The sequence below is a fragment of the Hydra vulgaris genome, chromosome 10, assembly GCF_038396675.1.
Source record: "Hydra vulgaris chromosome 10, alternate assembly HydraT2T_AEP".
Taxonomy (NCBI): domain Eukaryota; kingdom Metazoa; phylum Cnidaria; class Hydrozoa; order Anthoathecata; family Hydridae; genus Hydra; species Hydra vulgaris.
In genome coordinates this window covers 38,624,532-38,652,154 of record NC_088929.1, presented here as the reverse complement: position 1 = coordinate 38,652,154, position 27,623 = coordinate 38,624,532, and the positions used below count along the sequence as shown (strand labels likewise).

The following is a 27,623-nucleotide window of genomic DNA, read 5'->3' as shown; positions in this document are numbered from 1 at the left end:
TTTCTAATCATATTTAAAAATTCTATATTTTGCTTAAAATTTTCCACAGAGTAATATCTTTTCCGCATATTTTAAATATATGTGGAATAAATGTTATAAATAAAAAATATTTTTCACAGTATAATAATGAAATGATCAAAATTACTAATTATAACAATTTGAACTATAACATTGTAACAATATTTATAAAGTTTTTAGCAAATGGTATGAGGATTAACGACTTGGCTTTGTCTTGGCTTTTAGAAAATGCTTAACATTAAAGACTTTTTAACTTCATTCACGAAGGTGCTCTCCAAAACCAGTGACAACAGCAGAAACTCTACTAAAGAAAATGCAACCAATTTATGCTGAAAACATTAATTATACATTAATGTCTTATGTATTATGTTAATGTGAAAAATTAAAAATGTGACCAAATAAATAATAAAGAAGAAACTTACTTTGTGAGATTGTTTTTGTGACCTAAGAACAACCCTAAAGATTAAAAATGACAACATTAAAAATATGTTTTAGTTTAAAACATGTTTCTTGGCTTTTAGTAAATGATTAGAAGTAGTGAGTTTCAGTAAAGAAACTATCTAATAATCATTTGTAACAATAGACACCAACGAGAAGGTAAGCCAAGTTGTCTATCAACACAAAACATCACAACAATAACACACATACAAATAACACAAAACAAAATTATAACAATAATACAAAACAAAATTATACACATAATGACTTACGAGTGAGTCAACACCGCGCCAGAGGTCGAAACAGAACACAAACACACATATATTGACTTACGAGTGAGTCAACACCGCGCCAGAGGTCGACACAGAACACAAACACACATAATGACTTACGAGTGAGCCAACACCGCGCCAGAGGTCGACACAAAACACAAATATACACATAACCACTTACCGGTTAGTCAACACTGCATTGTTTCTAAACTACCATCATTCTGATGGTGGTTTAAAAACAATGCTTTCACCTAAATTTGTCAATGCTGCACACACAGTCACAATCTTGTCGAAACTCGCTAAATCAGCTGAAACTGCTTCGTCTTTAATACTCTTAATGGTTCGTAATGGTATGATTCCTTTTAAAATGGTAAATCTATTTTTCATAAGTCCAATAACTCTCTCTATGTGGATCCTAACTGATGATATTTTTCTTGAATCTTCAACTTCTTTTGCTGATAACTGTGACTTTCCTCTTGTGAAAGCAGGAGTAATTAATTCAGTACTGCTCCCAACAGCAAAATCCTCTTTTAGAATAAAGCCGCGATCAGCTAAAATTTGATCACCAGGCATGTGATACTTCAATGTGTGAAATTGTGATTCTCTGACAATATGGACATCACTGGTTCTTCCACCCCAGCATTTGGATACAAAAGAAATAGCACCAAGTGGAGTACAGGAAATAAATACTTTGATAGTACAATGTTTTTTGTATTGGCTGTATAATTGTGCTCTTGACATTAAAGAGGATGGGGATTCAACAAAAATCTCAAAACAATCAATTATTGATGTTAATCTTGGGAACTTAGCTTTGAAAACTGCAGGAATAGTGTCAAACAAGTGATCTCGTTTTTGCATTTTGATTAAGCAATTTAACTTTAAATACATAATATCTATCCACTTCCAAAAATAATTTATGGCTGTTTGTTTTGCAATGTTGCATATAAAAGCAATCATTTCAAAGGTGTAATTATGTCTTAATTTAATTATACATACCATGATTTGATTATACATTTCTTCCTTTGAATTTCTCCCATCGCTAACTTTTGCAATTAAATATAGTAAAAGTTTTTCCAAAACATCAAACTCTAAACCCGTTAATGTTACACATTTTTCTTTATACATGCTAATGTTTGCATAACTAAATGGAGAACTTGGCTTTAATTTCAAATCTGACACTTCTAAACGAAGATTATATGTTTCTTCACGTAAATTATTCATTTCTACGTATATTGCATCTCTTTCTAGATTCTCAATTGATGTTGTTGAATTTATTTGTGCACTCTGTTTTGGTGAATCAATTTCTTCTCTAATCAAATTAAAATCAATGTCTTCGCTAAATTCAGTTGTTGTTTCGTGTTGGTTCAAGACACTAACATCCTCCACTCCAGTCAATGCATTGTCAGTATTTATTTGTTCACTGACTTCATCAACCTGAGAGTTATTGTCAAGACTCTTTTGTACACGATATTCTAAAAAATATTTGCATGTTTCAGGTATATAGTAAATACAAATACAGACATTAAAAAAAAAAATGTTCTGATTCAACTATTTTTTTAGCAAGAAAAAGTTGTGAAAATAAATTTGATATTTCATAATAATAAAATTTGTGCTCTAAAAGCTATTTAACATTATTTTATCTAAAAAAAAGAAGCAATAAACATATAATTTATAAATGCTTAGTTTTAATACATAACAAAAATAAATTGCAACATAAACAGTTTTTGCAAAAACATTTTAAACAACAAGATAAATTATATACCAAGAGAACTGTTCAATCTATTTATTCTCCTTTCATTTCGTGACAACAATCGGTTTTGTCGGTGGGATGATTCCACTATACTTTTTTTAACACCTAACGAACTCACTGATGGAACATAGTCAATATGCTTTTCAAAATTCAAAGTTTGTTTTTGCAAGATAAATCAATTCTACATATAGCATTAAGCCACAATCTTCTTCTCTTTGGATCAGCAGGCAAAATATAAAAACTCAAGTTCGGATGACTTTTAACATTGGTTGAACAATCAAAAACACAGCATCCTTTCACCATTTTCAAGCGCAATGTTTGCCCCCATACCATAATGGTAGCCGAATAGTTAGTTAATGTGACGTCAGCTTCGCCGCAAGGATATGATGTTTTAATGCTTATAAGATTATTACACATACTGTTAAAGATGTCACTTAAATATTATATATATATATATATATATATATATATATTATATATATATATATATATATATATATATATATATATATATATATATATATATATATATATATATATATATATTTCGAACATCGCATTAGTAATAAATTTGTAAAAAATTTAATAAAAATCACAATATTTTTATTCTTGACATGTTTCGTAGTCATACTACATTTTCAAAAGATTTAATTTACAATTAAAACTCTGGTAAATAAATTTAAACCTGAAGACAATACAGAGAAAAAATTAACGGACAAATAAACTTGTTACAAACCAATTAAAAATTATATTACAAATTATGACAAAATAAACTTCCTAATATTAAAATATTAATAATAATATAGTAAGTTAGATAGATAAATTTATAATATAATGAGATGTTTGTTTATTTAAAGAAGAATTTTCCCATTTAATATGAAGTGCTTCTTTTATTTTTAATTTGTTAATGGTAGAGGCAGTATCTAAAATCTGAAAGCAATCATAATTAGTTAGTGTTTTACAATTAATGGATGAATTTAAATGTTTAAAAATATGCGATTGCTTGTCACTCGTAAGGTGCTCATTTATCCGTGTTGTCAAATGTCTGGAGGTTTCTCCAATATAACTGGCGTTACAGCTAGCACAAGAAAATTTGTAGACAACGTTAGATTTAAGCATCTTAGGAAGTGGATCTTTTATGCAAAAATTGTTTTTTAATTTATCGGTTGTGAATATAAATTTGATTATTACATTTTTACAATACTTTTTAATAATTTTACCAATTTTAGTTTCAATGAAGTTTGAGTAAAATCCAATAAAAGAAAGCTTAAAATATCTTATATTAGTTATTTTAAGTATATAATTTGTATTAACTAAAGAAAGATTTTTTATATCCTTATCAAATCTAAACCACGTGTTGTTAATTTTATATGTCCAATCAATCAAGCAACGTATAAGACCAGTTTTGTAACATGAAGGGACAAAACTAAAGAAATTTTGTAAAAGACCTGTGTATGTTTTTTTGTGATAAACTGATGTAGAGAGTGAATTAGACTTATTAATAAGAACATCCAAAAATGGAATTTGGTTGTCTTTTTCTTTTTCCATAGTAAATCTTAAGTTTTTGTGTTGTCTATTGAGATGTTTAAAGAATTCTTGCGCTTCAAACTCTGAATTAAAAATTGCTATTATGTCATCCACATAACGTTTATAAAAAATCGGTATGTAGGGTGAGCAATTATTAACCCACGTTTGTTCATGAAAACCGATAAACATATTAGCTAAAATTGGTGCTGAAGGAGAACCCATTGCAACGCCATCTAATTGATCATAAAATTTTCCATTAAATAAGGAATGAGAACCTGACGTTGAAATTTGAAGTAATTTTTTGAAATGAGTTTTAGAAAATATTTTGAGCGAGTTTCATCTTTAAAAAACAATTCTGTTGCTATATTTATAGTTTCATTAGGTGGAATGTTAGTAAATAAGTTTTCAACATCAAAAGAAACTATAAATTTGTTAGTTACCTCAACTTGTTTTAAATCTTCAACGAATGAAAATGAGTCAAAAGTGGTAAAATGTTTTGGTAAATATGGAGTTAATAAATCTGAAAGATGTTTAGCAAGTTTATAATTATATGTACCAATCGTTGAAATAATGGGTCGAAAAGATGGTAGAGAAGAATCTTTACTAAGTTTGTGCATCTTAGGTAGAGTATAAATTCTTGCTGTTTGTGAACCAACAGGATAAATTTTATTGTAAAAGTCTTTTTCAAAACATTTAAGTTTTTTAAGTTTTCTAAAATACCCTTGTAAAGATACTTCTCTTTTTATAGTTGGATCATCTTTTAATTCTTTAAATTTATTTTATCACTTATAATATTATTAAGAGAATTTATATAGTCTAATTCACTCTCTACATCAGTTTATCACAAAAAAACATACACGGGTCTTTTTCAAAATTTCTTTAGTTTTGTCCCTTCATGTTACAAAACTGGTCTTATACGTTGCTTGATTGATCGAACATATAAAATTAACAACACGTGGTTTGGATTTGATAAGGATATAAAAAATCTTTCTTTAGTTTTAAAAAATAATCAATTTCCGCAAAAAATTAAATTATATGTTGAAAAGAAAATTAATCCACCTGTTATAAATACTGTTGATAATACTAATATAAGATATTTTAAGCTTCCTTTTATTAGATTTTACTCAAACTTCACTTAAACTAAAATTGATAAAATTATTAAAAAGTATTGTAAAAATGTAATAATCAAATTTATATTCACAACCGATAAATTAAAAAACAATTTTTGCATTAAAGATCCACTTCCTAAGATGCCTAAATCTAACGTTGTCTACAAATTTTCTTGTGCTAGCTGTAACGCCAGTTATATTGGAGAAACCTCCAGACATTTGACAACACGGATAAATGAGCACTTTACGAAAGACAAGCAATCGCATATTTTTAAACATTTAAATTCATCCATTAATTGTAAAACACTAACTAATTATGATTGCTTTCAGATTTTAGATACTGCCTCTACCATTAACAAATTAAAAATAAAAGAAGCACTTCATATTAAATGGGAAAATTCTTCTTTAAATAAACAAACATCTCATCATATTATAAATTTATCTATCTAACTTACTATATTATTATTATTATTAATATTTTAATATTAGGAAGTTTTTTTTGTCATAATTTGTAATATAATATTAAATTGGTTTGTAACAAGTTTATTTGTCCGTTAATTTTTTCTCTGTATTGTCTCCAGGTTTAAATTTATTTACCAGAGTTTTAATTGTAAATTAAATCTTTTGAAAATGTAGTATGACTACGAAACATGTCAAGAATAAAAAATATTGTGATTTTCATTAAATTTTATATATATATATATATATATATATATATATATATATATATATATATATATATATATATATATATATATATATATATATATATATAATTTAAATTACATACAATTAATTATATTATATACAATTAATAATTATATTTTATGTGTCAAGCTATTAGCTTGTAGGTTTCTTAATTTTATTAAAAGCTAAAAATCAAATATATTACAAAAATATACACAAAATATAAACTAAAAGTTAGCAACCAGACAATCTCTAATGGACTTATTATAAAAGGACAAAAATAGACTTCGACAAAGCACTAATTGCAACAATTTTAATTACAACTATCAAAAATGAATTGTCTATAAAAAATGTTTGTCTTTCTAGACAATCATTTTAAAAACGGACACTAAATGAACAATCTCGATTTTTTAATGAGGTATAGAAGATCTATTTAATATATAATTTGGACTTATAACGAGTAATTAAATTTTCACTGCAGCATCGTTTCAAAAACTGAAAACGAGCACAAAATTAAAAATACAATTTTTCTAACAGAAGTTCATTTTTTAATTTTTTGTCCAGCGTGTGCTGTTGATTAAAAAGTTAATGTCTATTTAAAAACCTCAAAATGGACTATTTTGTGCTCAATTGAAGTTCATTAATTACTCAGTTCAGTTGTTTTTCAATTCTCAGTGAATGTGCGTGAAAATTTATTTTTAAAATGCCCTCTCCAGTTTGGGATTACTTCAAAAAAGTTTATCATTTAAAAAATTTTCCTTAGTCACTAAAATCTTTATCACCTTCAATAAAATTATTCTAAAAATATGTGATCAAGGAGTTGTCCTTTATAAAATGTGGATTAGTAAGTAGAAGATTCCAATAGGTGTTAAAATTTATTTAGGTTTGTGAATAAAACAATAGTGAAAAAGAAAAATGTTTTTTACTTTCATTTTATTGATGAATATGTACGCAAGTTTTAAACAATAATTAATCATGGGCAATGATCGTCATTTGGAGTTTTGATGTCATTTCAATATTTTTTTAATATTATAAATTTACTACATAACAATCTTCAAATAATACGGTAATGAAAGATTTCTGGTTTTATGAAATCAAGTAAATTTAGACAAAATCATAGACACCAAATAGACAAAAATTTATGCTTTGTAGACTTATGAAGTGAAAATTATTTTTTAACTGAGCAATCTTAGGACACCATCAAAAATTTGATAGACACAACAAGGACAAAAAATTAAACATTTGTTGTTTCCATTACAACATACAGAATTGTCTATGTCTGTGTTGTAAGTCTATCCATAGACTAGTCTGGTTACTACTTAAAGTTGTATGTAGGAAAAACATTTTAGATATCAGGAAAAACTAAAAGTAGAGAAAAATCTGTCTCTCTCTCTCATATATATATATATATATATATATATATATATATATATATATATATATATGTGTGTGTGTTTGTATATATATATTTGTGTTTTTATATATATTTGTGTTTATATATATATATATATATATATATATATGTATATATATATGTGTGTGTTTATATATATATGTGTGTATATATATATGTGTGTATATATATATATGTGTGTGTATATATATATATATATATATATATATATATATATTTATATATATATATATATATATATATAAATCTCTCTCATATATATATATATATATATATATATAAATCTGTCTCTCTCTCATATATATATATATATATATATATATATATATATATATATATATATATATATATATATATAATATATATATATATATATATATATATATATATATATATATATATATATATATATATATATATGCAGGGTGACCAGAAAAAACGGAGACAAAATTTAATATGTCCAGATAATAAAGTTTTTTACGGTATCCAATTAATTTTATTGGCTTTCGGATTCTCCATGTTTTTATGTTTAGTATATATATGTTCTTAGTTTGATATCTCTAAAATATATTATATTTTTAGAATGTCAAATAAACGTAGTGCAATTTTGGAGTTGTTTCGTAAAGGAATGCGTCAATTTGATATTGTTCGGTTGCTTAATATGCCTAAGCAAACTGTCCAAGGCCGTCAATCGTTTGAAGGAACTCGGCCACGATGGTTGCCGTCCAGGTAGTGGTAGAAGACGCACCTTCAACACGTCCGCCAACCGCCAGATCATCAGGAAGCGAGTCAAGAGAAATTTGAGGGTCTCTATGCGAACCAGAATGAAACGTGAATCGGTGCGACAAATGGCAAAAAGGGAGCTCAACCTCATGCCTTACAAGTTCTAAAAAGTTCAACTCACCGATGAAAACAAACGTGTGCGGTTCCAGAGATGTCGCCAACTCAAGCGTCGGGCCGATGCTCATCGATGGGAGCGCATCTTGTTCACGGACGAGAAGCTGTTCACCGTCGAGCAGGAGCACAACCACCACAACGACAGGAACTGGTCCGCTGAGGCTCCCGGCACGTCGGCCATTGTCGAACACCGCCAAAATCCGCAGTCCGTCATGGTCTGGGGCGCAATCTGCGCTAGCGGTAAGTCCCCCCTCGTTTTCGTGGATCAAGGAGTCAAAATCAACCAAGAAGTCTACCGACGCGACATTCTCAAGACTGCGGTACTTCCGTGGGCCCAACAGCACTTCGGCAATGTGAATTGGACGTTCCAACAGGACTCTGCCCCTGCTCACAAGGCGAAAACAACTCAATACTGGCGTCGATCCAATTTCCGGACTTCATGGCGTTTTCTGAATGGCCGCCCTACTCGCCGGGTCTCAACCCGATGGAAAACAGCGTGTGGTCGATTTTGGAGGCCAGGGCCTGTGCTACACGCCACATAAGTTTGGAGTCGCTGAAGCAATCGCTGCGCCGGGAATGGGATCGATTGTCGCCAGAAGCCCATCGCTGAAAATTTCAAGACGCGTTTGGGCTTATGTATCGCCGCGGGAGGAGGCCACTTCGAAACCGACTAAGTATATTATAGCGGAAGGTCCATGTTGTTGTTATTCATCGTTTTTTTGTTTATTTACACTTTGCCGATAAAAAAAAATTTACAGTCGTAACTTATAAAAAAATAATTACATGACCGGGGCTAGAAGAAGACAAATTTAGTCTTATCATTAAGCCCCAAAAAATGCGTCATTTCTAGACAAAATATAGTTTGACAATAAAATATTGTTTCAATTTATATATCTCTGATATATATTATAAAAGAAAATTTAAATATATCGCATATCGTTTAAAATTTATAGTTTTTCAAAAAATAAGATATTACAATTGCTTTGTAAAATAAAAGAAACAAAATTTATCAAAATATTAAATGACAAAAATAACATTTAAGAATTGGTTTGAAAAATAAGAAGATATGATTTTATATTTAATTTAATTTAAAAACTTTATTTTTTGTTGATGGTAACAATAGTTTTAACAAGAATAAACTAATTAAAATCAACACATTTAACAATTATAGACAATACACACTCACATGAAAATCGTTAAAAACAATAAATAATAAATAAATCAAAAAAAATTAATAAATTGACTATATATATGTCCACATATATATAGTAAATTTTCGATTAATCTTTTAAAAAGTATTTAAAAACAAACTACAATTTACAAAATTATAATATAAATTACAAATAACATTAAAAATATTCAAATTCAAATTACAACCGTTTCGTTACAGAAAAATGAGTAAATATTGTATTATAATGTCAGGATAAATAAAAATAGTAATTGAAAACGACAGATTTTATAATAACAATTTTTTGCATACCAATTTTTAATATGTTTTTTGAACACCTCAGAACTTTTAGAGGACATGGTCTTGTTATCTAGAGTGTTCAATAACGATATGGCTCTAAATATAGTACAACATGTATCATTATATTTGGAGCAATTTGAAGGTAGAATCATTTTTTTGCTACATCGAAGTTTAAAAGGAAGTTATTTTGAATTGAATAAATCTTTCATAAATTGCGGATTTAGACAATTGATTTAAAAACTTCTATCATAAGAAAGCGCAAATTTTTTAAGTGGATCCTCGAACTATTATCAAAACTTAACAATTCATCAAGAGATAAGTCAAACCTTTTATGGACAATACAAAGAGCTTTTTTATGAATTTTATTTATAAGGTTGTCATAGTATTTATATAACATATATAACAAAACATCCATATTAGGGGACAATAAGAAAAATTTGACATTATGAAGGCGTTAATCAACAATGTAGCTTTATTACGGGATAAAAAACTTCTTATGCGTGAAAGAGCAAAACATTTGCCATTAGCTTTACTGCATAAGTATTTAATGTGTTCGCCAAAATTTAGATTCTTATCAATTGTAACACCAAGTAGTTTCACCCTATCAGAGGCAAAAACAGTTGTATTTTTTAGGTATTGATTTTTTGTGTTTTTTAAACCAACTAAAAGTAACTGGAATTTATCAGGGTTGGCAACCATCGAGTTAAACTTAAACCAGGCAATGGTATTAGTTGCTTCTTTTTGCAATCGAAAAATAACCTTTTCTAAGCTGTAATCACAGGCATACAGCGTATTATCATCTGCAAAGTTGCACAATTCAGTATCTTTAAAAAAGAAGAATATATCATTTATAAAGATATTAAAGAGGATGGGGCCAAGAATGGAACCTTGAGGCACTCCCGACAAAATATCAACCCAATTAGAAACAGAAGGTCCTATCCTTACCCTTTGTTTACGACCACTAATATACAATATAAAAAATTTAAGACTTTCTTTAGAGAAACCATACGCTTCTAATTTAGCAATAAGTAGGTCATGCGGAATAAAATCATACGCTTTAGATAGATCCATTAATAATGTTCCAACAATACCTCCATTATTAATGCATTCATGCCACTTATTAAGTAAAAAAATAAGTGTATGCTGAGTACTATAACCTCTACAAAAACCACACAAAAGTTTGTCAAATTTTGGCTCCATAAACAACAAAATCTGTTCATAAACGATCATTTCAAAAACTTTGGAGAGAGCGGGTAGGATACTTATACGGCGATAGTTAGCCTTATCTGTTGGGTCATTTTTTTTAAGACACGGTAAAACATCCGCTATTTTTAGAAATGACGGGAATGTTCCATCTAAGATGCTATTATTGATACAATCTGTAAGACTATCCCTAAAGTATATTAAGTAAGATTTTAACATAAAAGTTGGTATTTCACCACTTGTTTTTTTTTTCATTCATAGACCCTATAATTTTTGTAATATCATCAGGTGTAATACAATGAAACTTGAAATTATGTGCATTCGTTTTGAATTTATTTTTAATGTTTCTTATACTAGGATGGTCAACATACTTTTTTATAGCTGACTCAACTGGGTCTGAAGTGCAAGGAGAAAAAGACCATTTGATATGGTCGGCCATACTTGATGGCAATGCAACATTTATGAAATATTTATTAAAAATATTAGTCAACAAAGAACTGTCTGAGATAATGTTGCCATTTTCAGTCAAAGTGATACGCTCGTTAGAATTTGTAGATTTGTCCGAAAAGAAAGGCTTAGTTAGCTTCCAGAGAGATGTATTTAAAGTCAAATGTGTATTGATTTGCTCAAAGTACTTCTTCTCTTTTTTCGGTTAAGCTTAACCACCAAATTCCTTTGTTTTTTGTACATTAGAGCTGAAAAATCTGATTTATCAACTAAAAATTTTTTATATAATGAAGAGCGGAGCATAATTGCTTTTCGTAAGTCTTTAGTTATAAAAGGTTTATTGTTACCTCTTAAGATTTTTGATTTAAGAGGGGCATGAATATTAAGCAAATTGCTGAATATCTCATTAAAAATACTAATATCATAACAAGATTTTAAGTTGAAACGGAGTATTTTTGCAAAAATCTCACTTGAGAAATTTTTGAACGATCTATGAATAAGTTTTTTAGGTGGTAACTTACAAAAAGTGGATCTTAGCATGGTGTATATTAAATGGTGATGATCACTTACACCCGTACCAAATTTGAATGTTGGAAGTTCAGCTTTCTGTTAGTAAGGATAAGGTCTATACAGGAAGGGTTATTGACCGATTTAAAACAAGTCGGTTGTTTAATTAAATTAATACATTGATAAAGTTGAAGGAATTCTTTCATTTTTTTTTCTGAAGGTTGTATATTAAAGTCTCCTATTAGAATAAAATCAAGATATGATTGCAAATAAAAGTCAAGCACTCCTTTAAGGTGATTGAAGAAATAGTCACAATTCTGATTAGGGGGTTTATAAGTGGCTATTATGAGCCATTTCCGCATTCTTAATTTAATTTCAAAAGTGATAATTTGAATGTCTCTGGGGAATTCCTTTTTAGCTTATCTTTTAGAAATGATATTTTCATTTATGTATACAAGAAGACCTCCACTATGTTGAGAGATATCAAGCCGATAAGGCGTTTTATAACCTGGATATAAAATTGATTTATTGGAAAGGATTCATCTAACTTGGTTTCACCTAATATAAGTATATCAACAGTTTTATTTATATAGGTAACAATATCTGAAAATTTATTACGAATTGAATTAATATTTAAAAACGCTAAACTGATATTTTTGGGATATTTGGCCCTTAGTTTATCCAAATCAGAATTGAGACTAATTTCTTCAATAGTACTTGGTAAGGTAGATTGGTGATAAGAATCTATAGGGGAATGTCTATCAAATAGACTTTAGATATGCAATAAAGTTCATGGCAAGTCTACCTGATCCTCGTGTGTTTAGGTGAAGACCACGTAGCCCGAGGTGTTCATAAGACAAATTAGAGTTATCAATAATATTAAATTTAGTTAGTTTTAATTTTTCAGCTCAGTGTAGCGACGTTAATTGAGCTTTAGCATTATCGAAACGACGAATTGGTGTAGATAAAATTATTGAACATGAAGGGTTAGATTTTGAAATGAAGGAAACAAGATCTTTTAATTTTGCCAAAGCAGATTCAGACGAATCATTTGTACAATTATTTGTTCCAACATGCAAGATAATATTTGAAGGTTCTTTTTTCAAAAGTGGAACTAGGTTATAATGCATGTCTTTTTTTTTTTTTTTTTTTTAATTTTATTTTGCCGTATTTACAATGAGAAAAATCGTTTACATATATAATAAATGGCCGGAGCAAGAAGAAGACATACTGTCTTATCACCGAGCCCCGTTAACATTGAAACCGTCAGTTAATATTACAATTTAAAAACTTTAAACATAAAAGTATATATATATATATATATATATATATATATATATATATATATATATATATATATATATATATATATATATATATATATATATATATATATATATTTCTACACAGATATTATAAAACTTATAATAAGATATTAAAATAGCATAAGTTTTCAATAACAACATATTTAAATGAAAAATAAAAGTAAGAAGATCAAAAAAAAAATAAGTTATGACTTTTTCACAAAAAAAACAAACAAAAAAAGTAGATGAAAACCTATTCAGTTTATATATTTTTTTATTATTTTATAATCAAATTTTAAAATAAATATTTTAGATCGAAATTTTTTCCTAATAAGAAACGTTTACATCCTATTTTGAATTGTTCAAAAGATATGTTTTGAAGAATGTTATTTTTATTAATTTTTTGAAAAAATTCATTCCATAGAGATGCTCCACGATATTAAATTTGGAATGAACTGAGTTTGAAATAGAATCTTGGAATCTTCCAAGATTCTATTTCAAACTTTACTAAAATTTCTCATAAGTACCCCACAAATTTTTCAAATTATAATTTTGTAGTTCCAAGATTCTATTTCAAACTCAGTTCATTCCAAATTCAATATCGTGGAGCATCTCTATGGAATGAATTTTTTCAAAAAATTCATTCCATAGAGATAGAATGAATTTTTTGAAAAAATTCATTCCATAGAGATGCTCCACGATATTGAATTTGGAATGAACTGAGTTTGAAATAGAATCTTGGAACTACAAAATTATCATTTGAAAAATTTGTGGGGTACTTATGAGAAATTTTAGTAAAGTAAGAATTAAATATATTAGGCGACAAACCATGTTTAGATTTAAACATGAACAGCATAACTTGATATATATTAAGTTTATAAACATTGAGTGCATTAAGTTCCATTAAGAAAGGCTCTCCATGAGCAGTTCTCTTAACGCCAAAAATAATTTTGCATGTAATTTTTTGTTTACTATAAATTTTTTTAAGCTTTCCATAGTTGCTACTTCCCCATGCAATATTGCAATAGGATAGACAACTATGGATAAATGAAAAATATATAATTTTTAAAGACTTGATATTAAGAAATGGTTTAACTCTATATAGAACAGAAATATTTTTGGAAATTTTATTTTCAATAGATTTAATATGAGATTTCCATGATATATTTTCATCTAATATTATTCCCAGGAAGTTTACATTTGATTCTCTTTTAATAACTGAATTATTCATAAAGAGATTGGGTAATTTTAGAGGGAGGTGATCACTCTTACTAGGTTTATGAAACAACAAAAATTTAGTTTTCAGTACATTTAATGAAAGTTTATTACAAATAATCCAATCATTAACTTTTATTAGTTCTTCATTAAATATTTTAAAAAGATCTTTTATATTTTTATTTGAGTAAAAAAGATTAGAGTCGTCAGCAAACTAAATAAGATTTAAAGTCTTTGAAGCTAAATATAAATCGTTAATGTACAACAAGAATAATAGTGGTCCTAGGATGGATCCCTGGGGAACACCACAAGTTATAACTTTGTTTCCTGTTTCATTTTCTTTATACACTATGTATTGTTTCCTGTTTGACAGGTAATTTTTAAACCAGAGTAGGTTATTGTTTAATACTCCATAGAGTTCTAGTTTTTCTATAAGTATGTCATGGTCAACTGTGTCAAATGCTTTTGACAGATCAATAAAAACTCCTAGTGTATAACAATCATTATTGAACCCATCGGATATATAATTTATTAAATCGATTACTGCATGATCCGTTGAATGTTTTTTTTTGAATCCAAATTGTTTATTATACAGTATTTTGTTTTTGGTTAAATATTTTTTAAGCCTATCATACATAATACGTTCTAACAATTTTGAAAAGCATGGTAAGACAGAAATAGGTCTATAATTTGACATAATTGTGTTATCGCCAGTTTTAAAAATAGGTGATATTTTAGCAATTTTTAATTTCTCCGGTACAATACCGGATTGTATTGAAAGGTTAAAAATATGAAACAAAGATGGTTCTATGATATCGAAGATTGCTTTAACTACGTTCACGCTAATTTGATCAATGCCAGCGGATTTATTATTTTTCAGACTATTGTACGCATTACGCACCTCAGTTATATTTAAACTAACTTCTTTCATAGATATATTAGTTGGTTTTATATAGGATTTGAAGTTTGTGGTGTTTTTTGGGATTTTACTTGCTAAATTTGGGCCAACTTCAAGGAAATAGTCGTTAAGCTTTTCAACGATGGTTTCTTTATTACTGATCATTTCCCCATCAATTATGAGTTTTTGTGGTAAATTATTGTTAGAACTTCTTTTTTTACCAATTATCTGGTTAATCACATTCCAAGTTTTTTGAGTGTTTCCTTGTGTTTTTTTTTAGCATCTTAGCATAATAAATTCTTTTAGAGTGTTTCTTTGTTATTTCAAATAAACTTTTATAATTTTTGTAATTTATTTCATTTGTGAATGATTTATGTTTTAGATATTTTTCATAAAGTTTTTGTTTTCTCTTAGATGATTTAAGTAAACCTTTGGTCATCCAAGGGCTTAAAAGTGATTTTGAATTTATAACTATTTTTTTTAGTGGAAATGCCAAATCGTAATATTTACAAAACTGCGCCAAAAAAAGATCATACGCCTTATTTGCCTCTTGTGATTGTTGTGATATAAGGTCCCAATCAAGCGATTTCGAAAGTGCAACAAGGAGTTTTCATTGATCTGTCGCATTTGGATTGTAGATTTTAAAGCAGAATAATTATCAGTTATATTATTTGTAATTAAGAATATTGGGAAATGATCTGTTATGTCAGTTTTGATTATACCAGATTCTAGGAGGCAATTATGAATATTATTAGTAAATATATTATCAAGTAATGTTGATGAAGTGTTAGTTATTCTGGTTGATTTGCTTATTTTTGGAATTATATCATGTTGAGTTAAGGTATTTAAAAAATATTGAACATTTACATTTGAAGAATGATTTAACAAGTTTATATTGTAGTCACCAGTTAAGTAAACGTGTTTCTTGGTTATGTTGGTGTTGCTTAAAAAAATTTTTTAAATAAGATTTAAATATTTTAAAATTTCCACCTGGCTTTCTATAAATAGAATTAATGATAATATTTTTGATTGCTTTATTTGTTATTTCGATGCACAACGACTCACAATCTGTATCATTAATATTGACGTTATTACGCAATATAAAGTTAATAGATTTGTGAATAAAAATACTTACACCGCCACCAACGTGGGTTTTACGAGGTTGGTGAATTGATACGTAGTTATTTAATTCATAATTACAATTTTTTTCATTGCTTTTTAACCACGTTTCCGTGACACTAATTATTTTAAAATCGTGGTTTAGATCATGCAATAATAGTTTTAGATTATCAAAGTTTTTATTAATACTTCGAATGTTTAGATTTAAAATTGAAAAATTATTTACTTTTTTACTAAAAAATTGAGTAGATTCACGGACTGAATAGTATTCACTTACAATGTTTTTTTTATTGAAATAGTCATCAAAGCTGCTATTTTCCTTATTAAAATTAAATAAAAAGTTGTCATCCATTTTGAAAAGAAAAAATAATAAAACAATTTCGTAATCACGAAAATAAGATATTAAAAAATTAAAATACTAGGATATTAAATTATTACTTTTCTTTGAAGCCCAATCGCGTATGATCAGCTTATCATACGAGATGGTTGCAAACTTTCCTGCCGCTCGTTCGATTTTCATCTGTTCTCGTAGATTCTTCCTAATTTGCACTGTCTCAGCGCAAAAATCTTCATTTATATAGATATTTTTAAATAAGAAAATAAGAACTTGATAGAGGTTTAGTTTATATACATTTAGGATATTGAGTTCATTAAATAGTGTTTGTGTGTGAGAGAAGCGATCTACGTTTGAAACTATCCTTATAGCCTGTTTTTGTTTGATTGATTGTCAATAAAAAGGTCCGGAAGTTCTAAGGGAATATCTGATTTTTTATGTAGGCGATGGAATAAAGTGTACTTTGTTTTAGTAATATTTAAAGATAACTTGTTTGATTTAAACCACTGGGTTAGTTTGTCTAGTTCTTTGTTTAATGTTTGGAATAATATATTGATATCTTTATTGGAATAAAACAAGCTGGTATCATCTGCAAATAAAATTGTATTTAAAATGTTAGAAAATTTATTTAAATCGTTTATATAAACAAGAAATAGAAGTGGCCCTAAAATTGATCCTTGAGGAACACCACATGTAATTGTCTCATAATTAGTTTTTCCTTCATCATAAACTATATACTGCTTCCTATTAGTCAAATAACTCTCGAACCAGGACAAGTTAGTATTTTTTATACCATAACTTTTGAGTTTCGATAGAAGGATTTGATGATTGACTGTATCGAAAGCTTTACTTAAATCGATAAAAAGACCAAGGGTATACTTGCCTTCATCAAACGATTTAAATATGCCTTGAACAAGGTGAATGATTGCATGATCGATGGAATGGCCAGATTTGAATCCAAATTGTTTATGGTAAAGAATATTATTTACATTTAAAAAAGAATAAAGCCTATTATACATAACTCGCTCTAATATTTTAGAAAAACAATAAAGAATTGAGATTGGACGATAATTTGCAACTTCAGAAGGATCGCCTGATTTTAAAATTGGAATGATTTTGCAATTTTTAGGTTTTCTGGATAAACACCATGTTTTAAAGATAAATTAAAAATATGTAATAATGGAATTGTGATGTATTTTATTGATTTAATAACGACATTACTACTTATAGAATCGAAATCTACACTTTTTTTGGGCTTTAACAAAGAGACTGCGTCTAATAATTCATTTTCCATAAGTTTAGGATTAGACATAACACTAATATTGTTTGAGGTTACGTAAGACTTAAAGTGTATTTTAGAAGTTGCTATATTTGATGATAAAATAGGACCTATATTTACAAAAAACTGATTAAGTGTTTCGGCCACTAAGGATTTATTTAAAATACAATTGTTATTAACTTTAAGATTTTTCGGAAGTAAATTACCGTATAAACGTTTTTTACCGATTACCTCCTTTATAATTTGCCATGTTTTTTTCGAATCATTTTTGTGTTTAAATAATTGTTCCGAATAGTAATGTTTCTTTGAGCGTTTTAAAACTGATTCATATAGCCGTTTATAGGTTTTGTAATTAGTTTTATTTTTAAGAGTTTTTTTTTTAAGAAACTTGTTATATAAACGTTGTTTTTTTTTTTGAGGATTTAAGAATGCCCCTCGTGATCCTGGGGTTTAAAAGTGTTTTTGTTTTGATAACTTTAGTAACTTCCGGGATTGCTTTATCATATGCTTTATCGGCATTTAGATTTAGTTGTAGGGTGTCCCAGTTGACACCAGTAAGAAGTTTATGAAAATTTTTGATGGAAGCGTCGTTAACTAACCGTGTTGTAATTAATTTTTTTCTATCACTAAGAACATTATAGTCGATGCATTTTTGCGATAGAATAAAAATAGGGAAGTGATCAGAAATGTCAGATTTAAATATACTTGTCCTTATTTTAATATTTACGAAATCATTTGTAATAATTTGATCTAAAGATGTTGCACTTTCTCTAGTTACTTGCGTTGGTTTATTGATTAGGGGAATATAACTATTTTGAAAAATTGTGTTAAAGAAGTTCTTAATGTTTTTATTTTTGTCGTATTCTAATATATTAAGATTAATGTCACCAACAATATAAACCAATTTATTTAAAGATGATTTTTTTTTTAATTATACTTTTAATGTGATTTTCAAATGCCTTAATACTTCCTGAGGGCGGTCTATATAAAGCATGGATGACGGTATTTCTTAAAGTTTTATTAATAATTTCAACACATAAAGATTCATAATCATTAGTGGTTGAACTTAACTGTGGTTTCCTTTTGAATAAAATTGAATTTTTTATGTATATGCACAAACCTCCACCTTCCTTATTTAATGCTCTAACTTGATGAATTACTTTATAATTAGGTAATTGACAATTGAAATTATTTTCAATGCTTACATCGTTACACCATGTCTCGCTGAGACAAGTTACCTGAAATCTAATGTCAATTTTATGAAAAAATTGTTTCAATGACTCAAAATTTTTTTGAATACTTCTAATATTAATGTGAAGCATTGAAAACGAATTATCTTCCATTCCTTTATCAATAATTTTTGAATTTGGGTTATAGTATATCGGGCTAGTATTTTTAATTACTTGACTATCGTTAAAAAAATTATAATCGGGATCCAAATAGTTGTTTAAAATTATTGGCTTTTTCTGTGAATTAAAATATATGTTTGATAAAACAATATTATCAGCCATTTTAAATAAAAAAATAAATCAATATAAATTTAACTAAAAAATAAAATCATTTAACATGATTTTTTTTTTCTAAATTCTTTAACAATGAGCTTATCATATATAACAACAGAATATTTACCGTTTATCCTATGCGTTTTGCTTTCTTCAAGAAGTTTCTTTCTTATTATAGTAGTTTCTAGCGAAAAAGCCTCGTTAATATAAATTTCAGAACCTTTTAGTTTGTTGGAGTTTTTTAAAATCTTTACTTTGTCTTTATAATTTAGTAACTTAATTAGAATTGTTCTAGGCTTTTTAATATCGATAATACCAGTTCTGTGCGCTCTTTCTATGATTACATCTTTTACATTGAGGTTATTTTCAAGAAGGTTTATTATTTTTACTTCCGTATCATCCCAGTTTTCGTTATCATTTTCTTTGACTCCTTCGATTCGAAGATTGTTTCTCCTTTGACGATCTTCTAGTTGTCTAAATCTATTTTTTTCATTCTCCCCTATGGTTGCATTTGACCATATTTTTTTTTCCACATCACTGACTTTTTTATCATTTATCAATTTTTTTTCCAACTTGCTGACATTTTTATCATGGCTATCCTGATAGAACGTTAGACTTTCTTCAATGTCTTTTGGTATTTTTTCATACTTTATCATCTGCTTGTTTGTTTTTTTAAGATCGTTATTTCGGTTTTCGTTTTCCTTTTTTAAAACTTCACAAGAATTCTTTAATGTATTAATTTCTTTTAGCAATCAATCAATTCGATCGTTAGCCAGTTTTAAATTTGCACTTATTAACGCTAAAATATCTTTTTATTGTTTTTGCAACATTTCTTGAAATATTTCACGAACTAATTTTATTGAGACTTCAGTGTTAAGTTTTGAACTCATTATCGACAAGATTTGAAAAATAAATAAATGAATGATTTGAAAAATAAATATATATATATATATATATATATATATATATATATATATATATATATATATATATATATATATATATATATATATATATAGATATAGATATATATATATATGTATATATATATGTATATATATATATGTACATATATGTTATATTATATTTTATGTGTCAAGTAAATCTTTCAGGTTTCCTTAAACAAAAATGTTTTTTGAGACCCTGGTACAAACGCTCGCTAATATTTTTTATCATATGATGTTTTTTTAGATAATTTTTCCTAATATTATTGTACAAATAATGGGCCTCCTTGAAGAATCCAACGATAAGTGATACAGCGGAATTGCTAATCTTTTTTTTAAAATGTGCTTTATTACTTGTGAATTATAAATTCACAAATAACTAAATTCACTTTATATAAAAAACAGAATAATTAATCCATGGAATATCTTGGCAAACGACATCATTGAAGCTGACTTAATCAACTAATTCAAAAATCTATTAAATCATGTAGCGAAATTATAAAGAAACTATATATTTTTTAAACTGATAGCATAGTAAAATATCTTGTGTTATTGTACTCCGCATCTGTTTCTTAGTTGTTACAGCTTTCACTTATTATATCACTATAAATTTTTTGTTAGTTATATTTAACTTGTTTAACAGTTATCTTTGCTATTTACTTGGCCCAATTGTTTGGATTTGCAGAGGGGGAAACATTTTGCGTTAGTAGGTATAACTGAATCGTATTTGCAGTCGGGTCAAATGCATTTTCGTTGAAGGAGCTGCATTAGATTTCCATTTGGCTTACCGCTATTAGTATTAGTAGGTCTGACCGCATTGATTTTTAAATTAACCAAATAATCAGGGGCAGATCCATTGGATGTGAATAGCCCTATCGCCCCAATGATAAATTAAAAGTTACGTTCTAAATGTCTTTTAAATGTTTTTTAAACGTCTTTCAAAGGTTTTTTGCGTAAGAATATTTAGAAGACGTTTATAAGACATTTAAAATACATTGAGAACGTAACTTTTAAAAACAAATGCCCGCTGGAATAGACTATATCAAATTAAAGTTTGTTCCCCAAGTTTAAAAAAGTAAATGAAAATAATTTAACTTAAATAAAAGCATAAAAAAATGGTCTTTTAAGCAACTTTTTTACTAACTGAAAAGTGCAAGAATCGACTAACAAGCATGCAAAGGGTTGTTTATGAATCAATTGAAGGTGTGGGTTAGGTTTACGGTTTGGTAAGGTTAGCTTTACGGTTTGTATTTTACAATATCTTTAGGTTTACGGTTGACTTTTTTATCATTTTATAAATTTATTTTTAATATGTGATTTATAAATAAAAATATATAACATCAAATAATTAAAGTATATGAAGAACGATGCGCTTACGGAGTAAGATTTAAGATTTACGCTTATAATATTGGCACGCTCGGTCCTTATCTCCACACTATAGGACCTATAGGCATTTAAGGTACGAATTTTACAATGATGCACAGGAAAGATGTGCCCTTAAAATGAAATGTACACCTAAAAAAATACACTTAAAAAAAACTTAAAAAGGAATGATGTGCGCTTAGAAAGGAACGATGTGCGCCTAAAAAGAAATGATGTGCGCTTAAAAAGGCTTTCGTAGAATTATTCCAAGCAATCTCATCGAGTATGAATTATGAAGGAATTTAATTCATAATCTCATAATTCTTTATTATTTGAGAAAATTACACGAAATAAATTTTAAAACGTTGTTTCAATTTTTATATCGTCAAAAAGGCTATTGTTGATATAATTTTCTGGTTTCAAATAAAATAAATTATAGTGCATATCAAAATGTATTATGACCTAACCATGTAGGAGGGGCTTGTTATATGCGATCGACTCCTTTTTACCACATTCTCTTTTTTCACGCAATATTTAGCATTAAATTAGGCCAAAATATATATATAAACACACTGGCGAAAGAACAGGGGAGGGCGAAGGGGGCGATAGTCTATATACTGGAAAGACATACACCTATCGAAATTAAATCGATCAAAAAAGGAAATATCGAAGTGATTAAAGCCTTATATCGAAGTAATTAAAGCCGAAAAATTTCTTAAGTAATTTTTCGGCTTATGTTATTACTATTTTAAACATCCTGCAAATGTTAAAAAAAATTTTTTGAATATATATTATATTTCATTTTTTGGCGCAAATCGTTGTTTATGTTAATCGCACATCGTTCCTGTGCATCATTGCGCAGGAACGATGTGCGCCTAAAAAAAAACGATGTGCGCTTACGAGAAGAATTATTAAACAAATTATGAACAAATTTAATTTAAAATTTCATAGTTAATTATTATTTCAGAAAATCACTCGAATTAAATTTTAAAATTTTGTTTCCATTTTACATAGCAAAAAAAGTTGATATGATATAATACTATATATATATATATATATATATATATATATATATATATATATATATATATATATATATATATATATATATATATATATATGTATAGATGTAAATTATTAGAAATCAATTATTAATTTCAATTTTTTTCAAAATTTTTGAAAAGTCTTTATTGACGAAACATTGTGTAAAAATTGAAATTATAAGTTATTTCTAATACTTTATTATTGCTCTGTTCTTTTAAGAACATTGAGCACTATATTTTATAGAATACATTTATAATTGTTGTTATAAATATATTTTTATTTTTTTTTTTCTTCAATTTTTATTTCGCTGATTAAACAATATTGCAATTTTTCATATAAAATAAATAACATCTTAAACATAAAAAACCTTTATAAAAAACGTTTTTAATCTTTTTAATTTATAATATTTATATATATATATATATATATATATATATATATATATATATATATATATATATATATATATATATATATATATATATATATATATATATTGTTATAATCAGTCAGGGACTCAAAGAAGGTAAGGATGATGCGTTTATCATCACAACCTTTTCATAGAGCCCCTTTAGTCACTATTGAAATAAAAATAAAAAAACACTTTAATTTTTAAAGAAAAATAAATAATTTAATAAAATTAAAACACGTAAGAAGAAAAAAAATAAAAAATAAATAAATAAAAAAAATACAAAAAAATATGAAAACAAATACTGTAAACTATAACATATATGTCAGGAATTAAGGAGATGCATTTTAGTTTGTTGTTTAAACGATGAAATGCTTTTTAGGTCTTTAATATTTTTATTTTGGAAACAATTCCATATGGATGGACCTCGGTTTGTAATTAGAAAACTTGACTGCTGTGATTTAATTTTTCCTAGTTGATAGTCCTTCCTGGTATTTGAACGCAGGTTATATTTTTCAAAAAATAATATAAGAAAGTTATATGAAAAAACGCTTGGTAGAAGATTGTTTTTATATTTATACATAAAAATTAATATCTGTAATGTGTTAAGTTTCTCAATATCTAGAACCATCATGCTTTTCATCACTGGGGCCGGGTTTACTAACCTATTTAAATAATAAATTGCTTTGCATGCATGGCTTTGTAGACTTTATGGGTGCTGGCCCATACAATATTTGCGTACAAAAGCTGACTATGTATAAGACTAAAGTAAAGCATTTAACGTGATTTACTATCGAGAAAAGGTCTTGACTTATACAAAACACCTATTACAGAAGACACCTTTGTTTCAAGAAGGCCAATATCGTTTCTTCATGACAAATATTTATCAAAAAGTACTCCCAAAAATTTTGTGCATTTGTCACGTTTAATTTGATTTTTATTAATAAACAGTTTAGGCAGCTTTAACGGAAGATTAATTGATTGTTTTTTTTTATGAAATAGAGTAAAGCTAGTTTTTTTACAATTTAGGGATAATTTATTTACTATGAACCAGAGGTTGAAATTTTCGAGTTCAATATTCATAGTTTCAAACAAAGTCTTTGCATCAGGATGATTAAAAAATAAATTTGTATCGTCAGCATACATAATGGTAGATATTTTTTGGGAAGCTTTAAGCATATCGTTAATATATAATAAAAACAATAATGGACCTAGGATTGAACCCTGAGGAACTCCACATGTAATATCAAGGGCTCCTAACTTTTCTAGTAGTACAAATTGCTTTCTGTTAGACAAGTAGTTTTGAATCCACTTAAATGTTGAGCCTATTATGCCGTAATAGTTTAGCTTGGAAAGTAAAATACTGTAATCAACTGTATCAAAGGCCTTGGAAAGAGCAATAAAAACTCCTAATACCAGTTCATCACAGTCAAACGACTTATATATTTTGTCAGCAAGTTTAATAATAGCATGTTCAGTAGAGCAATTGCTTTGAAATCCAAACTGATTTTTGTATAATAAATTGTTTAATGTAAAGTACTTATTAACTCTATTATAAATTACTCTCTCATATACTTTTGAAAAAACTGGGAGTAGAGAAATAGGTCGGTAGTTAGAAATATTATATATATGTTAAATATTTGATATATGTTAAATATTTATACATGTTATAAATATTCTATATGTTAAATATTTGAAAAACAGAAATGAAGAAAACCTATCTACTTATAAACAATATAAAAATCTTTTCGAAAAAATCAGAAAACATTCTAAAAAAGTTTATTATTCTAAATTACTTCAAAAAACAAATGGAGATACCAAAAAACATGGAACATCATGAAAGAAATAATCATAAAAAAAGTATATAAAAACAAACAGCTTACCAGATAGAATTATTATAAATGAAATAGAACACAACGATAAGAACTCTATTGCCGAACAATTCAACAATTTCTTCGCAAATATTGGCCCTAACATGGCGTCTAAAATTCAAACCGCAAATAAATCCTTTGAGAATTATTTTACTGATCTAAATAGCGAACTAACTTTCAACGGATTAAGCTATGAAGAACTCGAAAATGCAAAAAACTCTTTAAAAATCAACAAAGCACCAGGAATTGATGAAATTTGTAGCAATATTGTAATGAGTATCTTTCCGATAATAAAGAAACCCCTCTTCGAAATATTTAAACCTTCAATGACAACAGGAACCGTTCCAGAGAAATTGAAAATTGCTAAAATTGTACCAATATATAAAACTGGAGAACCATACTTACTAAACAATTATAGACCAATCTCAATTTTTCCTGTATTCTCAAAACTCCTCGAACGAATAATTTATAATAAATTATACCAATATATAACAAACAATAATATCTTAAATACAAAACAATTCGGCTTTCAAAAGCAACATGCAACCAAACATGCAATCGTAGATCTTGTAAATAGCATCAACTACTCATTTGTTAATAAAGAATTTGTTTTAGGAATCTTTATAGATTTATCGAAAGCATTCGATGCTGTTGATCATGCTATCCTGCTCAAAAAATTCGAAAAATATGGCGTAAAAAATGTTGCATTACTCTGGTTTAAAATTTTTTTGCTAAACAGACAGCAATGTGTTAATACTGATGAAAATATCTGCTCAAAATTGCTTAAGATTAAATGTGGCGTTCCCCAAGGTTCCATTCTAGCTCCCTTATTGTTCTTAATATACATTAACGATCTTCTTAACAGTCTTAAACAAACTTGATGTAATAATGTTTGCAGATGATACTAATTTATTTTATTCATCTCAGTCTATTGAAGAACTCTTTGAAACAACGAATATCGAACTTGAAAAACTTAATATCTGGCTAAAATCTAATAAATTATCTTTAAACACAGAAAAAACCAATTACATTTTATTCCATCCCAACCAAAAAAGAAAAAAAATACCTAATATATTACCATTGCTAAAAATAGAAAACAAAAATATTGAAAGAACCTCAATAACAAAATTTCTAGGTTTACTAATTGACAAAAATATTTCATGTAAAGCACACTGACTATTTAAATACAAAAATAACCAAAAACATTGGCGTGCTATACAAAGCTAGACCAATGTTATCCCAAGAAAATCTAAAACATCTTTATTTCTCATTTATACAGACCTATTATACATATGGTAATATAGCATATGGTAATATATAAAAATGGTACATATGGTAATATATAAAAATGGTTATTATACATATGGTAATATAGCATTATGAAAAATGGTTATTTTGTCATGGACAAGTATAGTTTCTGTATATAATGAGTGTAATATTTAGGATGTACAACAATATTTAGAAAGTAAAACATGACAAATAAACATTCTCATACAATATACCTAGATTTATAACCAGGGCCGGTCTTAGGCCGATTTGACCGATTGCTCCAAATAGGGCCCCGCGCTTGGTAGGGGCCCCGCAATTTATAGCATATCATTATAAATGGCAGTAATTTTTTTTTATAAATTTCTATCAATCTTAATATAATTCGTACAGTTAACGTTGAACGTTTAATGCGCATGGTAACGTCTATTGTTATTTTTAGTTTATCTTAGTTATTGCGGTATATGGTATAAAATATATTAGTTTCCAATCTACTTTCGAAAGTTCCAGAAGTACTTATTTCCGAAAATTCACGAGGCAAGCAATGAACATGGCGGCAGCTTTTATATTGTTAAAGATTAAGCTGTATTTACTTTTGAAATGTTTGTAATATATTTTTTGTTTGTTTATGCTATAATTATTTTTCATTTTGTTTACTACTAGTTTTATTTACTTTTGTTTAACGCAAACTTTTCTCGCTTTTCAGTAAATATTTTATATTTAAAACAATATAAATTTTATTGGATAATTTTAAGAGTACTTTTTTTCAAGTCTAATAAATAATCTTAATATTAAATGTTTGTTTATTTATATTAAGATATTTGCAGTAATCAATTGCTTACATTTTTATTTATGTTTTAATTTGTTGAGTTGTTTAAATACTTAAGATTTATTTATCTAGACTAGATACTATATTATAGTATCTAGAATCACATAGTCTATATAGTTCAATACTTCAGTAAACATTATATTAACTAAAAACAAAAGAACTTTTAAGTTTGTTTTCATGCTTCAAATAAAAAAAGCTATTTTTATGTTTTAATCTTACTATAATTCTAATGGATTTATTTATTTATTATCTCTTTATCAATATGTTTTATTATATTTTATCTCTATATTGTTTTAGCTAATTGAAGGGAAAATGTTTATATTAGTTTTGTTAATTTTACTTTTAATTTTGTAAGGGGGATTTTTTATTTAATTTAGTTTAATTAAACTATTTTATTTTATTGTGCAATTTAGTAGTAAAAAAAGAGATAAGTTTTTAGTTTTGAAGAACACAAGCCAAAATAAGAGTAAAAGACAAAGGGACGTCGGTAGAAAATATCTAAGTGGTAAC

General features: G+C 27.2%; 3 protein-coding genes across 7 annotated transcripts; all 3 read right to left on the bottom strand.

Moving 5' to 3' along the window:
- On the bottom strand, positions 1-2,856 carry LOC136085945 (uncharacterized). 5 transcript variants are annotated; one of them, XM_065807962.1, is made up of 4 exons: positions 2,491-2,856; positions 729-2,200; positions 441-474; positions 1-322 (listed from the first exon to the last, which is right to left on the bottom strand). In XM_065807962.1, the coding sequence occupies exon 2, from the start codon at positions 1,947-1,949 to the stop codon at positions 945-947; it is 1,005 nt and encodes a 334-aa protein (XP_065664034.1). In that variant the 5' UTR covers positions 1,950-2,200; positions 2,491-2,856; the 3' UTR covers positions 1-322; positions 441-474; positions 729-944. The 5 variants fall into 5 exon arrangements, with proteins under 5 accessions (XP_065664034.1, XP_065664035.1, XP_065664031.1 ...); XM_065807963.1 differs by having other exon boundaries at positions 1-319; XM_065807959.1 differs by having other exon boundaries at positions 441-2,200.
- A 1,382-nt stretch (positions 2,857-4,238) lies between these two features.
- Positions 4,239-19,397, bottom strand: LOC136086327 (uncharacterized). The gene is made up of 6 exons (XM_065808621.1): positions 18,824-19,397; positions 18,486-18,750; positions 15,702-16,097; positions 12,286-12,495; positions 10,072-10,973; positions 4,239-4,771 (listed from the first exon to the last, which is right to left on the bottom strand). The coding sequence occupies exons 1-6, from the start codon at positions 19,395-19,397 to the stop codon at positions 4,239-4,241; spliced, it is 2,880 nt and encodes a 959-aa protein (XP_065664693.1).
- A 50-nt stretch (positions 19,398-19,447) lies between these two features.
- LOC136086326 (uncharacterized) lies at positions 19,448-20,044 on the bottom strand. The gene has a single exon (XM_065808620.1). The coding sequence runs from the start codon at positions 20,042-20,044 to the stop codon at positions 19,448-19,450; it is 597 nt and encodes a 198-aa protein (XP_065664692.1).
- Between the last annotated feature and the right edge of the window lie 7,579 nt (positions 20,045-27,623).